This window comes from Anser brachyrhynchus (assembly GCF_964034855.1).
Source record: "Anser brachyrhynchus genome assembly, chromosome: 1".
Classification (NCBI taxonomy): domain Eukaryota; kingdom Metazoa; phylum Chordata; class Aves; order Anseriformes; family Anatidae; genus Anser; species Anser brachyrhynchus.
In genome coordinates, this window is record NC_137694.1 from 69,177,911 (window position 1) to 69,195,785 (window position 17,875).

The 17,875-nt window shown below is 37.4% G+C and overlaps 1 protein-coding gene across 14 annotated transcripts in view; it reads left to right on the forward strand.

Moving 5' to 3' along the window:
* The window catches only part of PLEKHA5 (pleckstrin homology domain containing A5), a 169,445-nt gene that overhangs the window by 85,676 nt on the left and 65,894 nt on the right, over window positions 1–17,875 (forward strand). For all 14 annotated transcript variants that reach the window (XM_080603620.1, XM_080603624.1, XM_080603616.1 and 11 more), the window contains 2 exons: window positions 13,172–13,255; window positions 14,209–14,329. In XM_080603620.1, the coding sequence (XP_080459746.1) occupies window positions 13,172–13,255; window positions 14,209–14,329 (205 nt within the window). The remainder of the gene's footprint in view (window positions 1–13,171; window positions 13,256–14,208; window positions 14,330–17,875) is intronic.

The window sequence follows — 17,875 nt, forward strand, 5'->3', positions numbered from 1 at the left end:
TGTTGCAGTTACACTGTTAGAAACAGGACAGATGAACTACTCTGACATTAAAAACATCACTCTTGCTGTCTTGATGCTGAGGATATAGCTGAGCCAATGCAATCATCAGCTGTTGTCAGAAGGACGCTTCCATCTCCCTCGCTGCACCATGTCGGGTGCTGCAGGAAGGTTAGTGCTAGGAACAATTATTCATTTTCAGTGGCATGAGCAGGATCACGGTGTGACTGTGTGAGCACTGGTGCTGGCACAAGAGCAAAGAGTGGAGTGGGCTTGTCATTTTGGAACAGCCATTTTCTCAGTGCAGCTGGTGGAGGATAGCCCTGAGAGCTGTCTTTCAGTGGAAGACATGGACCTGTACAGAGCATATCTGCACAGATGACAGCTGTCTTGGTTGGCCAGGCACACAGACTCCCAATGAACAGCCATGTACCTGCATTATTGTAGCCCTGAGGCTGAGCTTGATAGCCTGTGCTGCTTCTATCCCAGTTACAAGTAGTGGGCTGTATTTTTATGTAATACCAAATACTTCATTGTTAGAGCTGCCCCTGTATTATATTCATTTCAGTGGTCTGTCGCAGGTGTGTCTGTGCACTTCATGTCAGAAAGTTTTAGCTCTTGGGGTTAAGACTCAAGAAGTCATCACTGAGGCTGTTTAGCATTTTATTACTCAGTATGTGGGAGAGCATCCTACCAGAGTTGTCCAAAGATGGCTTGCGTGTGGACTTTGAATGGCATGCCACAATTCCAGAAGCTTGGAGTCTCGCAGCAGCTTGAAGAAACCATCTGTGAAAGAAAACAGCTTCCAGCTTCTAGCTCCCACTGAGGCAGAAACTTAATATATTTAAAAAAAGGTGCTGGCAAGGTCATTAGTGGCATTGTGTCTGTTGAGAAGGAAGTATTTGTCCCACAGTTTTTTCTGTTGCTGTAGTTGGCCTATAATTATAAGAGAGAGACATCTCAGTGTGCCATTCTATGAAGAGCTTCATGTTCCTAGGGCAGTAATAGTTATTAATAAAAACTAAATGTTATTTCAGTTGTTGTGTTGTGGGATAAGGACGCAGTTGTGAAGGTCTGGATGTAAAATTAAGACACTGAATTGTAATATTCTTTTGCCATGTATGTTTCTTGCATAGCCATCAAAACTGCTAACATTTCGTTTTGTAAATAAGCTAGAGTCATTCCTTTGTATTTATAAAGGAAATGGGTAATGCAGAACAATCTGTGTCAGTGTTGAAACCGAAGATGTGAAAATACAAGGGGAGAGAGCCAATAAATGCTTTTTTTGTGTGTGTGATTTTCCAAAATTTTAGAGCTAATAGTTTGATTATTTAAGACCAACTGGCATCAAATGGGTTGATAGTCTGCATTTAAGCACTGAGTGGTGGATGCAAACTCTTAATCAGAGGGAGTGCTGAAACTTCATCTGATAAATTGAATAACGATGTAACCTATTACCTGAAAGACCCTCTTTTTATTGTACTTGCTTTGGCCAGTTGAGCTTTTAAAGTACCTGACTAGATGCATTGAAACACAGAAGTAATTCTAAGCAGTAGATCAATTTTTTCATGTAATGCAGACATTTCCTAGAAGAAAATAACTTAAGTAGTTCATTTTTTTTTAGTCATCACAGAACATAATTTCATTTCATTTATTTCTTAAAAAAAAAAAAAGCTGAATTGTTTTCATCTACAGAAGAATGTATATTATAGTTACCCTTCATCTATTCCATTTCCTTATCTAAAAATGAATAACGGTGCTGCTGAAGTTTTCATAAACTTAGCACCAAGATGGGAAAAAGCATCTAAAATACCACGGAAAGGAAAACAGTTCTTAATCTTGTGTTCAGGTTGACTTGTGTTTTTTTCCCCCCTGTTTGTAGTAGTCTGGTTCTAAAATAACTGCATTGTATCATAACCATTTCTAACATGAAAAAATCTATATATGGGAGTATCCCTTTTTCTTTCTTAGTATTCTTTTTTAATTAAGTTTGCATTTTTGAGTTCTTTAAGGGAAGATTTGTGAAAGATGTAAAACATCTAGAATCTTTTAAGAGTCGTGGGAAGATATTGATAACATAATCATTTTCTGCTTGCGTTCTGAACTAACAGACAGTTACTCAAGTATCTGGGACTCCTGACGCTTGAGCTGATGCATAGAGTAACTGGTCAAGAGAAAGCATACCAAAACTAGATTTGAAGGAAGACTTGATCTTTTGCATTTTGGATGTGAATCGAACTAATCACCTGCTACCTAGCTTTGCAGAGTTTCCATTGGACCATCACCTCTGTGTGCTCCACAGTTTTCCATTTTGTGTCTGGTAGCAGAGGGAGGATGCTGATCTCCAGCTCCCAGTTGTAATTTCTCTGCCTGTTCCTGGGGCATGTTTCTCAGCCCTGTCCTTGTTGGATAAAACTCTGAACTTCATTGCTTTTTGATGACGTGCATCAAAGCAAAGGAGTTCGTGCTGCAGACTAATATCATTAAATATCATGGAAGATTCAACGCCATAAAGAGCTGTTTTTGCTAATTGCCAATGGGTATTCTTAACACCAACAATTAGGCATTAGGCAGCAGTAAGACAGTTAACTCTGACAATCAAAGTTAAACTTGCTGTAGGAACATAGGTGTTATCCCCGTAGATCAGACTGTAGGTCCATCTGGGTTCGCATTCTGTCCCTGCTAATGAGCTGTGCTGATGTGTAAGAGTAATTAACGCCATGCTGAAGTGTGATATTTAGGAACCCTTCAGTATTTCTGTGTTTAATATTATAATGCCATTTTTTTCTGGAAAGTAGTATTTGCTAAACTGTTGAGGCCAGCCTATTTTTTTTAGAAATACTTGAAGGTAGTAAGATGAAGAATAGCAGGGAATTATGGATATAAGACCAGAGAAAAGAGAGGAAATGTGACCTCTCAGCAGCTAGATCCATTCTCAACAGATCAGCTCTGATTAATATTAAGGTTTCCCACAAGCCTGATTGGTGTCCACACCTCTAGACTAAAGTATGTTCCATCTCCTCTAAGATCTTTCATCTGAAAGATGAGCAGGCAAACATATGAACATTACATGTGACCGTTTCAAGAAGACAATGTAGTCTTTTGAGGTATGTGTGTGTGCAGAGAATATCTAAAAATAATTTCTGTTCTTGTGATTTCAAGCAAATGTAAAACTGCTTATTTGTTGCTAACATTTCTGTCATTTGGAGTCTCCTAAAACAACTTGGTCCTGTTCTCCTAAGGCTGAAGACAACAGTAGAGTTGTGTGAGGTTGAGCTGTGCCCTCAGACCTTGCGGATGACAACCAGCACGTTCAGTGTTCCAGTTCATTGCCACAGTTTATACCCTGTGTGTCTATGGACTTGAACTCTACGTCATAAGCAATGAATATTTTTAATAGGCTTTGTACTCTCTTGTCTGAGATGAATGCAGGCCCACGCACGCTGTAAGCTTTAATTAATTGTCCTCTGAGGTCTGGTGGACATATTTGCATATGCTGTACCAATGGACCACCAAGATTATTCAATTAAATCCTTGCAGTCGCTTTAAGAAGACCTGTAATTAAAGTGTTAATGATGGCTGTTCACTTTTACAATAATTATTTTTATAAAGTCTCAATGTCTGCTTTTACTTCATATGAAATAGGATCTATTGTGAGGGAAAGCCTGAAATACAGGATGTATCTGAATGCAGTGCCACGATTAAAATGAGTGGATACACCATCATTTCAGCTGCTTTCTTTTTGTCAGATTGTTAAAAGAAATATTTCTAAGCACTTCCCAGATGATAATACATTTACTTTGAAGAAGCTTGCCAGGCCGTTTTCCTTGCTCAATAGACTGGGGAAACGTCTAGTTGTGACCTAATATACTCTAAGAGTTCAATAAGCATGGCTTTCTTCTAAGACTTACTAGGTAGTTAACAGAAATGTGTTGATAATTAATAAAAATGGATGTGGTTGTGGAAGTATGCCCACTTATAAGGCACTGGAAAAATCATCAGGAAATCGTGGAAGTCATGTAGCTGAAAACAATGTTGTTACACTCTGCATAACATGTTGGCTAAAATGGGATTTGATTCACTGACTGCATGATTCACCTAATGTTTAAAATAAATATATCATTAATAGTAGCAGATGGGATAAGGGGAAGATATTCATATAAATTTGTCCAAAGGAGAAAACTCTCGAGAGAAATAAGGAGTTTTAACTATTTCTGTTAACATCTAGCAAACTGATTGCTGATGTGCTTAGCTTGATTTGTGAGGCAAGGCAGTGCAATTTCACTGAGTCTCTTTAAAGTCTGCCATTGATCTTGAGGTACTAATTTACTGAAATAAAAACATATATATGTATATATTGCATTTATAACTCAATAAAATTAAGCAGCTTTGCTTCTTTGTAGTTCTACAGCAAGAGTTTAACGGAACAATTGAGTGGTGCTGTAAATGCTACAATTATACTTCAAAAAGTGTTTTGCAAAGGATGTCATTGCTGTAAGTAGTTTGAGACTAAACAAGATTTGGAGTTATGTGATACAAGCTTAAAAAAAAGTACTGAGCAAGTTGTGTCTTTTAACAAACAAGCAAGCAGTCTTGAGTGAAGATAATGAGCAGCTGATATCTAAGGTAACCAGAAATGGAAACAAGGTGAAATATGAGCTCTGAGAGAATGAGAGTTTAAAAAGGGGGGTTATTTCAGTAATCTGTATGTTTCTATCCAAGAGTGGTAAGTAGGGAGGGGAAAAAGACATGACAGTGAAAGCATGGAATAGTTGCACAACAAGAGTGGAAAGTTGGGGAGGGAAATGCATGCACAGTTAAGAAATCATTTTGTGGTGTTCTAATTAAAAAAAAAGGGGGGGGGAGTTGAGGGAGAGAGAGATAAGGCTGGTTTATATGCTAAATGTTGAAAATAGCAATCGAGCAGCAGATCATGAACTGTAAATTCATAACGTACTCTGTGCTTAAGGAAAGCAGCCCCGCAATATGGTGGAAATCAGTATGAAAAGAAATTCTGTACATAATGTATGTTGGGGGGGATTATCATTAGTTCAGAGAACTGTAAATAGAGCAGGGTTACAGCAATTTAGTAAATACCTAGATTTTGTGAAAAGAAATTGCTTATTGTCCTGGAATATTTGTTCTATATCAGAGTGCTCCAAAGTATATGTAGGATTTACTGTTCCTGTTAATAGATCTGTTTTTCTTGTTACTACATCCACAACTATTTATCAGTGAAGCAGAAGAGTTTTCTTTATTTTTTCTGTCTCTCTGAGCTCTATTGAGCTCCTTTTTGAACCACAAGTGGGGAGGAGTCTGGACTGAATCACAGGATAGTCATGGTTGTCAGTGCTTGAGAGGTGAAGAGAAGTGACGGTCTCTTCAAGCTAAATGGAAATTAAAACATTGCACAATGGCTTTGACCTTATTTAGTGTACATTAATTGGAGACATTTTGTTCTTGAAACCATGTGAGCTTGCAGAGTATTCTTGGTTGAAAATACTTTTGACAATGAGATTATTGTTGGCATAGGACAGATATGAATGTTAGTGTGTGTGTGTATGTGTGTACACACGTGTATATAAAACGGCTTAATTTGTTTGCGTTCATTTTCCTTGTTATATTTTTTTCAAAGCATAATTATTGAAAAACATGTAAAATTAGTTTAAGGAACTATTAGAGTAGGCTTCTATTGCAAAATAGCCCTAGAATTTATAATGAAGTAAAATGGAAGCATAAATCAATATTGATTTTTAAGTTCATACTTCTCTCTCTAATATTTTCTCAATAGTGCATTTCACTTGTGCTTCCAACACTGTAATAAACCATGAAGGCACAGGCTTGCAGAACTAAGCTCAATAATGTGTTAGAGATGATTCTCTGTCTAGTAAGCTTTGATAAAAACATTTAAAGTTGTTACACAGCTATCAAATAGCTAAACATTTGCTAAAAAACTTTTACTGAAAGCTATGCTTCAGTTTGTGGAGGGTGGCTAAGAAAGCCTGGCTTCTGTCTTAATTTCCAAATTATAGTGTCTGGTGTGATTAATTGCTCCAGGTTGAGGTATGGTTGTGATCATGCAGTTACAAGAGACAAATGCACATAGACTACGTAAGTTCAAGTCGGGGTTATTTCTGGTTCTGAAAACCCTTAACATGTAAGTAAATACCAATTAATATTTTCTAGTTAACTCTTCTTAATGAAACTCAGTGGCTTCATGTAGTCTGCTAATATGACTGATCTAGCTGTAGCAGCAAAGAGAGCTAGCTCATTGTGTCAGGACAGCTGTTGTCTGTCAGTTCTTGTCCTCTCCAAAACTTAGCTTTTATTTCTTCTGTCCTCACTGCCTCTTTGGGAGAGGCTGCAATTTTGCTGGGTGGGAGAGGTGGGGTTTTGGGCAGCATTAGCTGGTTGGACATCTGCTGTCAGTCTTCAACAGGGAGAGGCAGTAGCAGCTGGATTGGAGCATCCAGTGTTACTTGTGGTCCACAAGCCACCTGCTGAACCATGCTACTTCAAATCTTATTTTTCTTTAGAAAATACATTGTAGGCTTTTAATACAAAAGGGTTATGTTACGCTAGTGTCTGGAAGCTTTCCATGTAGTTAACCATTAAGGAGCACTAAGATTTCCAATATCTAATCTGACATTTACGGATAGTTGTGCCTTGTAAACACCTACCTTCCTGTTTTCTCAAACAATCTCAGGCAGCAAACAGTGTTGTAGCCATTTTTACTGCAGAATAATACAGAACTGACAATTCTGTTCAACTGCAGTGCTATTATCAAACTAAGTTATACGCTGTACACAGGGCTTAAAATGTATGTAGCAAAATCTTACGTACGTTGGTGGCACACGGCAAGTACATTTCACAAATCGGTACACTTTTGTGGCCTTTACTGAATCTTAGTATCTTACAAGTTCCCAAATGTTCTGTATAAAGTGAATGGGACATTCCTCCAAAGTTTTGGGAAAACAATGTTAATTATATCTGCTTGGGTGAGAAGGCTTTGTTTTTACATAATTATTTTCATTAAAATATAAATCTGGTTTTAGAAGGGTCCCATTGTAGGAAAGGGTTATGCTTTCAGGGCAATAGTGTTTTTTTGGGGGGGGAAATAAATATTAATATTTTATATATATATTTATTTATTTTGAGAAGTAAATATCAATAATGATTGAAATGCTGGAGTACAATCAGCTGTATAGAGATGTCCAGGTGCTCTTTCACTACAGCAGCAGCAATGATACCCAAACTCCCATGACTGTGACAGCCTTCCTTTGAACTGAAAGAATCTGGAGAACAGACCTTTTGTCTGAAAAACCTTATAGCAGATCAAGAAATTGGTGGCAGCAGCAACTATAGATTAGTTGTTGCATTGTCTGCCAAGAAAAATTAAGAGTTTTGTGAGCACCTTCCCAAGTATGTGCACACCCAAAGGATCCTAAATGCTTTGCTTATAGCAGCGTATGTGATGTTATACAGGTCTGTCAGCACTTTGTGTGCTTTGAATCTTACTGTCTCTTTATACCTTCTTTTGTACAGACTCCCTGATGTTAAATTACTGTACTCGTATGTCTTTGAGTGAAGCCAAGCAATGTGGTTTCCACAGTTGTTGTTTAAAAAGTTTAATTGAAAAAAGACTCATAATTGGAGAGTATGACAATACTGACAAAAAAATGCTTGCATATGCTATTTACTGTACAATGTGGCATTACAGATTTAGTAAAGTAGAAGACTTTGTGCAACCACAGACCACATCCTTTCTAACAGTTGTGTAGGGACTGCATTTACTTAAATTTTTTCCAAATTCAGACAACTTTTTATTAGATAACTGTAAGTTACTGCATTTATTTCAGCTATTAATGAGACATTCTTATGTCTGGTATATCAGTCTTCTGAAATGTATTCTTCAGCATTGTCAAAAGGAGCAGTCTTTCTAAATGACAGATGGAGTTTTGTTGAAAGCTGTGTCTTGGTTTATGATTTTGTTTGTATTCTTTCAGTGAAGCAGAACTCAGCCTTTGCTTTGATGGTCACAATGAGAATGAGCAAATGAGAAGACCTTAGCATTTAGGGCCATATAAATAAAGTATATAAAGAAAGGGCATGAGAGAAGCTTTGAAGTGGCATCTAGCTTTAATTTCAGTGGGAGAAAACCAGATGCGTCTCTAGGAGTTCTGGTCCAGTTCTGTATTTTTGAGAGTACAGGGAACTCAAGCAAATCAGACAGTGGAGAGACCCCAAACCGAATATCCCCACCCTTGTACTCAGATCTTTCTCACCACTTTCACTTTGGAGTGAACTGCCCTGTTCCAGAGAAAGATAGTGTGACCCTTCAATTTTGTGTGCATCCTCCTCTACCAACTGGATTAGACATCTTTTTTTTTTTTTTTTCCAATTTCTAGTGCTATAATCTGAATTGATTTCCTATCCAAAAAAAACTGGTACTAATAAATATAGCAATTTCAAAATGACAAAACTGGACAGAATTTTCAATTTGATGATTTCACAGTGCTTCTGGTTAGAAGAAAACATTGGTACACAGCATTTTGGGGTCAGCAATCCTGTAAAACACAAGGTAAAACTAAAACAGCAAGTGCCGCTCCTGGAGTTGTGCATTATGTTGCTACTCACAAATAGAATAATATATTTGAATAATCTATTTGAGGGCTTTTTTTAGTAGTCCTTATATCACATTTGGCCATCAAAAAGATTGCTGTTTACTGTACTTGTATGGAGTAGATTAAAACCATGATTTTTTTAAACATGTCTAGCATTGGTGAAAATAAGTAAAATAATACTGTCTTTTAAAGAGACAGAGACTCTCAAGGAATGGAAAGGAGAAAAAAAGAGTGGATGAGAAGGCAAATAACGTGAGTCAAATTCAAGGTTGTAGTCAACTTCTAACTTGAACAAGATAAATTCTTTTTCTCTGAGGGCTTGTCCGTGTGCCAGAGCTGAGCTACCTGCTAAATGATGCCAAAGCCTGCAGTGTTCAGAGGAATGGATCAGGAAGAAGTTTAGAAATTCAGAGAAAATAGGTCAAATAGTCCTGTTCAGTTGTCTTGCACTGAGATAGCTAAAAATGTAACTTATCCCTGAGCAAGCTATTTTAGCGTGGCTTTTTTTCTATTGTTTGGTTTGGTTTAAGTCCTTTTACAGCAGGCGACTGTCCAGGCCCAGCATGGGAATCAAGAACCGAGAATTAACTTGATACATGCAAGAACTATGACTTATCCTGCTTCTCTCTCCTGTCATTTTAGTCAGCTGTGTCCATTTCTGGAGCCCAACACATCCCAGTGGAAAATGTTAATGAGTAATAGTTTGTGCCACATACTGAATCTTGAGAGTATCCTCACAAATACTAACGAAATACATGGGGAATTTCTTTCCACCTTTGCTCTAGTGTGTAGCAAGCCATTAATACAACCTCGCTATGGATGCAAAAATACCAAAGGCCAGTTTACATCCTTTAGTATATGCACAGCAGTGTATGCATACAGTTACCCTGTGCTATCAAAATATTGTTACCAAAAATTGATCGGAGACTTTTGTGGAATCTTCTTCCTTGGAGATCTTCAAAAGCTGCCTCGATGTGGTCCTGGGCAACTTGCTTTTGGTGTTCCTGCTTGAGCGGATGGCCTCCAGAGACCCCTTCCAACCTCAACCATACTGTGATCCCGAGAGAGAAAGAAGAAAAGTGTGTTATTTCTATATGTCTTGGAGGCTTTATCTCTGCATAACCGGAAAGTTAGCATGCTGGCTTCTAGCTGCCTTTATCAAAGTAAATTAGACTTTACCATGTAATAAAAGTACAGACACAAAAATACACAGAGTTGAAACTCTGAATTGCAGACTGGAGTTTGTATAAAATTGAAAATTGTGTTCTCAGTAAAAGAACATATTTTTGCTTTATTTTCCCCTAAGATTTATTGATGAGACATAAAGCTTGTGTGTAGACCCAGAGTGACATTTCTTAGATAACTGAACAACTGTCTAAGTTGGATGTGACTGTTGAGTGGTAGCTTTTAATGAAACTTTCTGTAAGATGTGGTTTAAAACAAATGCCTTTACCTACTGTTACGTAGGAGAGTTATGACAATAATTATCAAGATACTCTATATCTTACACAAGTATTTTGAGGAGTCTTGTCAAAATACCAGCTGAGTGCCAAAAATGCATTATTTCAGATGAGTAATGAACAGGTTTTCAAATTGAATTATTTGAAGTCTATTCATCCAGTTTTATAGTATTTATAGTAGTCACACTTCTGTACAAGCTGATTTTCCAGCATTTGCTCATGAGATTTCATCTCCTTCTAAGCTGAAGAGAAAGAAAAGATTGTTCTTCCATTTTCTCCCCTGTTTAGAGAGAAGTGACACTGAAGATTTCTAAAATGCTAGAAAGAATTTCATATCCCACAGGAGTGCATTTCATGTCTATGGTTTTTCTTGCCTTTTGTATATAATGTCAGCTACACTTTGATACATCTCAATGTCAAATTGAGTAGTAAGGAAAGCTGTGCTTTGTCCAAAAACATTTTGATACTTTTGGAGTACTGACTCGCTATATGATTTGAGACTGAAACAAAATATTCTTAAACAGATTTGTCCTTGCACCTGCTCTTCTCTCTACTCTTTTCCTCCCCTTTTCCGTTTTCCCTTCTGGTTTTGTATGACTGTTCCTCTAGGATCTTTGAATATTGCCTGTTCCTGTGTCAGTGTGGGCCAGGTGCACTCACACAGTTCCTGGGATGTGCCACTGCTGTAGCAGTCTGATTATTGCTGGTCCTTGACCAGAAGTCCTGATCCATTTTTTTGAACATTTCTGGATGTCAGCTGATAGCCGGGTGTCAAGGTTTAACGTGAACAGCATCATTTTGTCAAAACCTATGGAGTGCTAGCTCATCTCCATTTTATTTTCTGTTTGGTAGGAGAGTTTCTGAAATGTTTGAGTGAATAAAAAAAAAAAAAAGGTTTTTTGGAAGTGAAGTAGAGGGATAATTAGACAAAGAAACAAACACAGGGTGCTTCTTCAGGAATATTTAATTTTAGTTTTCTTCTGGACCATTTTCACTTGAAAGGTGTTTGTGGGATCATGGCTGTTTGGAATGGTACAAACATTCTCCCAGTGGTCTGTCTCCAGTCCCCTCATTGGGATGGATGAGCTTCTCCAACAGAAGCTTCTTTAGAAGCTGAACTTAGAATTCTGCTGAATTTAGTGAGAAGATAAAGATTAATTACTGGAGTTTATCTCATTAGCTAAGCTCCATAACATGTCTATCCATTTAGGTGTCTCTAAACTGCAGTAAGGGGAGGCAGTGTGTGCAAAGAGCTGGGTTATAATTCTAATCTTAGACTTTAAGTTTATGCAGATTCGTCCAACTATCCGTTGTTCGTGGAAGTAGAGTGGATATTTTATTAGGCTTTTATATGGAGGTAACTTGTAATTAAGTTATGCTTAAAAATTGCAAAATGATTATGATTCAAAGGGATTTTCAAGAACCTGGGGAACATTAAGATAGTCTTGTAAAGTCTAGGTTGTTTTATGAAGTGAGAACAGTAGAGAGCAGAACATTTTCAAGATGAGTTGTGCTTCCTCGTTTTGAAAGCTGAAAAGGTTAGGCAAACAGGCAATAAAAGAGGTATCTGCTAAGGACAGCGTGGCATTCAGGACTCCTGGTGTTTTGCACCTCTTCTGCCACCTTACAGCTGAAGCACATTTTTTTCCTCCAGGTTTGTTCTCTGTCCAGGAGTATTTTTAGGGCTGAATTTGTGATAAAAGAAGCCATAGTGTTATATAAGATCTTACAACGAATAAAAAAAAATATCGTATTCTTTGCAAAAGTAAATATTTTAAATGGAATTATTGTTTCTTCATCATTTACGGTGCTGTTTTCAGTTACTGTTGTTTTGCTTTGTGCGTTATATAATTTGGATGACATTTATGCTTTTAACACTTTAAATAATATATGAGGTGAGTTCATTGTGACACCTGCGATACATCCACCTGCATTCTGTGCTCATTGCCCGCCCTTAGTCTGAATTCAGCCTGTGTGCTTTTAAATCACTGAGCCAAGTTTAAATTTCATCAGTGCCCCTTTCCAGCTCTCTTCATGACAGGGGGAGAAGTTTACAGCGGGAGAGTGTTGCAGTCCGTCAACCCCCTTGCTCCTCATAGTGTCACAGGCCTGCTGCTCTGCCAGTTGGCAGCTCCGCACTTGCAGGTGTGCTCGCACATGGCATGACTGGGGCTGTGAGACCTTGCAGCATGCAGGGATGCCACAGGTACAGAAGCCCTGGTCTGCAGCAGGAATGAGCTGGTTGGCACGTCCTGGGGGCAGTAAATGCAACTCATCTTGACCCCATCCCTCCTGTCCCTTCCTGGGCTGGACGGCTCTAGTCGAAACGTTTCCTTCTCGAGTGGCAGTAACTGATAGCTGTTGAAGTTTGGCAATTTCTTTTAAGTTCTGGAAGCTGCTGTGATACAGCAACAGCTGCGGTTCAGGGGAACAAGATTGTGTGAAATGAGCGGTGCATGTTGGTGAGGGCGAAGCCTTAGGCTGGCAGGCTGCCTGTCACCTGAAGGTACTCCCGAGGGAGGCGCAGGGGAGCAGTGCGCTGAGCTTGTCATCGGCCAAAACAGACCTGTGCCTGTGGCACCTCACTCTGTTCCAGTCACTGGATAGGGATGGTATCTGCTTTATCTGAAGATTTTAACTGAGTAACTTTGTGTTCTAGGCTAGAAGACAATTGCCTTCGGTGTATTGTTGTTTTATCCTTACAGAACAGTTATGTCTTAAGTTTGCCTACTCCTTGCATAGCTGAAGTCTTATTTAAAAGTATATACAGATTTCGCTGAAGTAAATTATTAGTGATCATATACGAACTAGTCATACTCTTACAGTACTATTTTTTAAATTCAAAACCAATACCAACCTAACACAAACGTCTTCTATTTCCAGAATATTCATGAAGATTTTTTGAGTCATTCTAAGATCCTTTTATCGTCCTTTTTTTGTTTATATGTATGTGTGTGTGTTATGTCATAACGAAACATTCATAATGATTTTCACTGGTTTGATATACTTGATGTACTGGGTTTATATACTTAAGCTGAAAAATTGAAAAATAATTTTGCCTATGAATTGTTCCTTATCTCTCCTCCACAGTCATAATGAACGAAAAGTAACCTGTAAGCATCCAGTAACAGGGCAGCCTTCACAGGACAACTGTATTTTTGTTGTGAATGAACAGTAAGTGGCTAACAAATTTTAATCCATATATTTTATAGTATTGAGCTAAGCTTCAGTGATCGCTAATTGTGACATTTAATTTATTTTTTCCATGTTAGATTAGCATGTATAAAGTTTTATTTGTTTAAATTGTTTGAAAGTAATATTAAATGCTTAATATTATTTTATCTTAAAAGATAAAAGCCATAACCTAAATTGGGTATATATGGTATAAATGCACTTTGTTTAACTGTGTGGATTTCTATTTGTCACTTCGGTTATTCTACAGTGTTAGCAAACAATATATATACTATGTAATAATCCAACAAACTTCCAAGAAGGAATTCATTTTTAATCCTATAGCAACAATCAAGTGTAATTTACCTTGTTTTATCTGATGGTTTTTCCTTTATTGGTTATTTTCTTGACCAGCGGAGACAGTTTCTGAACCATTGAGTAATAACTTGGCTTTGCTGTCTTCACATTAATTTTGTAGCATACACAACGAAATGTAAAGGTGAGAAGTTAAGACCTGACTTCAAGATACTATATGTGGCTGGATATTGGGTGTCCAATTCATCATCATTGCTGTGACACCTGTTGTATCGTAGCTAGAATGGAAACTGCCATAACTGCAGTATGTGAAATTGCACAAATACGCATATTCTCACAGAAGTGGGGTAAAGCCATTTGGAGCCTTTGGAGAGCATTTCTTCCTGTTTCTGTCTCATGTTTTTCCCTCCCACCAACACTGTAAACTAATAGAGAAATCCTATTTTAAAACAACATCTTGAAATTAATCTATGACAGATTTAAGTTTAAAGTTACCTGCACTGTGTTTTACAATGAAGTATGAACTGCTTTCAAATTGAAAAAGTAGGACACAGCCCGTATTAGGCTACATCTAGGAGTGATTTTTAATAGCAGTCTGCATACACAGCATGTTCTAGTGCTATTACATACTCTATTTTCAGGACTGCTGCAGCGATGACGTCTGAAGAAAAGAAGGAGCGACCAGTAAGCATGTTAGGTGAAGCAACTAACTATAATCTGACATCAGATTATGCTGCACATCCAATGAGCCCTGTGGGCAGAGTAAGTATGTCCAAATTAAGTTAAAATTATTTAGTTATTTCACCAGATACTAGACAGTGCTTTGTTTCTCTTTTAAAATGGAATACTAATAAAGTGTATTTGTTATCTTTTTCAGGACATTCAGTTCTTTAGATGTTTTACTTGGAAACGGAGGTGTTTGAAATTATCACTGAAGCTGTAATTTTTATCAGATATCTCAGGTCTTATGACTTGCGCATACTTAAATTATTGACAGAATCTAAGCTTTACTTAAGTGTGAATGAGCAAAATCTTGAGTCACTGCTCAGACACCTGGGTGCAAGCATTGTTAGGGATACACAATTGGCTAGATTTCTTTTGGTAAGGTAACTAACTATCTGTAAGACGTGGTTACAAGAGAGAGAGGTGTAAAGTGACCCTGTGGTAAACCAAAGGGCAGATACTATGATTTGCTGACATTGAACCAGAAATACTGGTTTCCTAAGAAAATTCTTAGGGAAAATCCTGGAGATTCCAAGACTACCTTAAGTTGTATCCCACTTTCTTCATTTACCCAGCTTCTCAGAAAGCTAAGATGAATGCCCAGATGTTTATCCAGGTGATGGATTCAATTATATCTACTTTAAGTTTTTTCAATAAAGTTGGCAAAGCTATTGTTTGCACTTTTTCAATTTTGGACAGCTTTCATAAAAGGAAAGTGCACTTGCTACAAAATTAATTTCCTTCATTAAATTTGTTAGAATACCAAGATGAACGCTGTGATCAGTGCTGACAGATGCAAGCCCCCTAATATCTTCTACCAAGCAGTTATCATTTAAACAAGTGGGAAAAAAAGCACATTTTTGCTACCCATTGAAAACCGTAGCCCTGAGAAGTGTTTTTTGGCAGATTAATCCAGCCTGCAAGAGAAAATAAATTTTGGATTGTCTTTTAATTGAGCAGATTCCTTAATTTCAAAGAACTGATATAATTTGTTTTCGATGTAGTAGGAAAGAAATATCGTAAGATTTCTCAAAGTGCTTTTTAGAAACACCTTTTTTGTAGTTTTAAATATAAATTAAGGATTCTGCCTGTCTAATGAGACATAAGAAAAATGTTATTTAATGAGAAAAGGTGTCTAGCTTTCAAATGTGTCTTCATATTTCAGTGTTGCTGGGGGAAGAAAAAGGAGGAACAAATAAATTATAAACAGTAATAAAATCCATAATCTCAATTTTTGTATGTTTCCATTTGTGCAGGACAGCCAGGTTATGAAGCAGTAAGAGTTGTAATAGCGGTGCAGATTGTAGTAATAGTTACACAGAAAATTAGCTACAGTAGTGCTGTCTAGGAAGCGCTTTTGGTTTAAATGTAGGAAATTAATTCCAATCTAGGGAGCACACATTCTACAAACATTTTCACACTCTCCCTTCAAAAGAGTAGTTCAGAGTAGTCTGTTTGTTTCACAGTGTTCGAGAAGGAAGTTGAGATTGTTACAGGCCAATTTTAATTTCTTTACGGTCTTTGATTAGTGACACTTCAGCTTCTTGTGGAAACTTCTGTCTTCTGAAGAAGGACTTCTTGTGTTACTCTTCATTCCTCTTGTCTATTTATTCTAGTTTTTACATTAATCGTTAATGTTATAAGTGCATTTGACAGTATATGCAATTACCGTACATCGGTTTTCAAAGGTAAACTTGTCTGAATTACTGCAACTCCGTTTTTAATTTTTTGTTTTCAGGAGGTGAATGATTGCTAAGTGGAACCACGACTAATATTAGTCAGCCTTTTCTGGTGGCTCTTCAAGGCTAATGGTTTAAGTTGCTTTTAAAGATAACTACATAGAAGTTGCCCACTGGTTGTACTTGGATGCAACAAATAATTTTCATCTACGTTTTTATTGTTCGTGTCTCCCAACTGGGATATTCTTATCTGTCTTAACAACATTTGAATATAGTGTGTAGAGGCTCTCTGTATTACAGTGCAATAGGAGGAATAAAATATTGGTGAGGAAAGTAGGTTACAGAGTAGGAAAATGACAACACCTTTTTTTTTTTTTTATGTATTCCTGTTTGCAGAGAGAACTAATCAATGTGCTTAATGTTGGAAGATAATGAGGAATGGAGGTAAAGTTTATGGTAGAACTTAAGTTGAAGACAGTTGAGGGGTGTAGAAATAAGTTCTCCCTTTCAGGAATGTTAATTGATCCGGAATAGACATGGCACTTGAAGAACTTTTTGTTTTGTGGCAGAAAGACTCATTTGAGTCTGATACTGTCGTTCAAAGGTTTGTATGAGGTGGGACAAAAATCACTCTCTCCCAGACGGAAGTCTTACTGCTGCTCCTTCTTCCCTACTGTATAAAGTATGGTGACCAATTAATACACCATAGTCCTAGGCAGAGTACTCTTTTTTTTTTTTTTAAGTATTGTTTTTCTTGTATTGGCTTGGAGTGTATTTCTAAATTTAAAACCACTAACATAGACCTCTGAGGAAGATCTCCATAGGCTTATGGCTGCTACAGATATATACATTTCTACCTTTCTTTTTAAAATGAAGAAGTCTTCCTCTTTTTTATTGGTGTTAAAAGTGCTACCTAGACCAATATGATTACATATCCTGAAATGAATTTGGGGGATCATTTTTTTGATGTGTAGATAAAGTAAGGCATGATTGCAGTTCCCCTTCACAGTTCATCTCCCCTGCTCTTTCATCGCTGCCCTGATTATCACCAGAACAGTGCTAACAGTTTTCTCACAGTAAGTGGAATGAAGTCTACATTACAGGAGATATGTCAAATTGTTTATAAATATGCGCATCAGTTTGTTGGTAGATATTTCACAGAGTACTCAAGCCAGTCCAGCCTTAAATGGCTAGTTTAGGCATAGCCACGCACGTCTTATCAGGATTCAGGTTAGCCAGAAATTTCAGAGTAATAACCATGAGATATATCTACATTAGCAAATAGCACAGTAAACAGGAGCTATACATGTGGGGTACTATTGGTGCTCAGGACCAAACATCTGTACTATATTTTCATGTCTTATCTTCAAGTTAGTCCAAAAGTGTTCCTTGTGCATTTTACATTTTAGTCTTACCCAAAATAAATCCAGTTTTCTCTACTATGCAAACCGAAGCACAGCTAGAGGGAACGATTGGGAGATTTTTTTTCAAGAGCAACCTCCTAATCCAAGATAAAATGCTGAGGCAGAAACTCACTCAGTTCATGGAAAACTGCAATATTGGAAGGCACCGAAATTGCCTACAAAATCCAGAAGGCAGTATCATCTTGGTTTGTGGTTTGGAAGAAAATTTGAGCCTTAAAGAGTAGAAACATATTTTTGAACAGAAGTTGAAAGTTCAAAAAATTTAGATTCCTGCTGTTTCGAGTTTACGTACAGAAGATTCTCAAGCCCTGTTTTTCCAAATATTGAAGCAGTAAGATTAGTGTTGATCCCTTTTCTGGTAGTTGAAGAGCATTTTTAAGTATACTTAGCAGTTCTGAAAATGGGAAAGAAGCTTCACATAAATTCTGTGTCCCTTAGCAGCTAAACAGAGAGAAGAGCAGCTAATATAGTGATTAAATGTG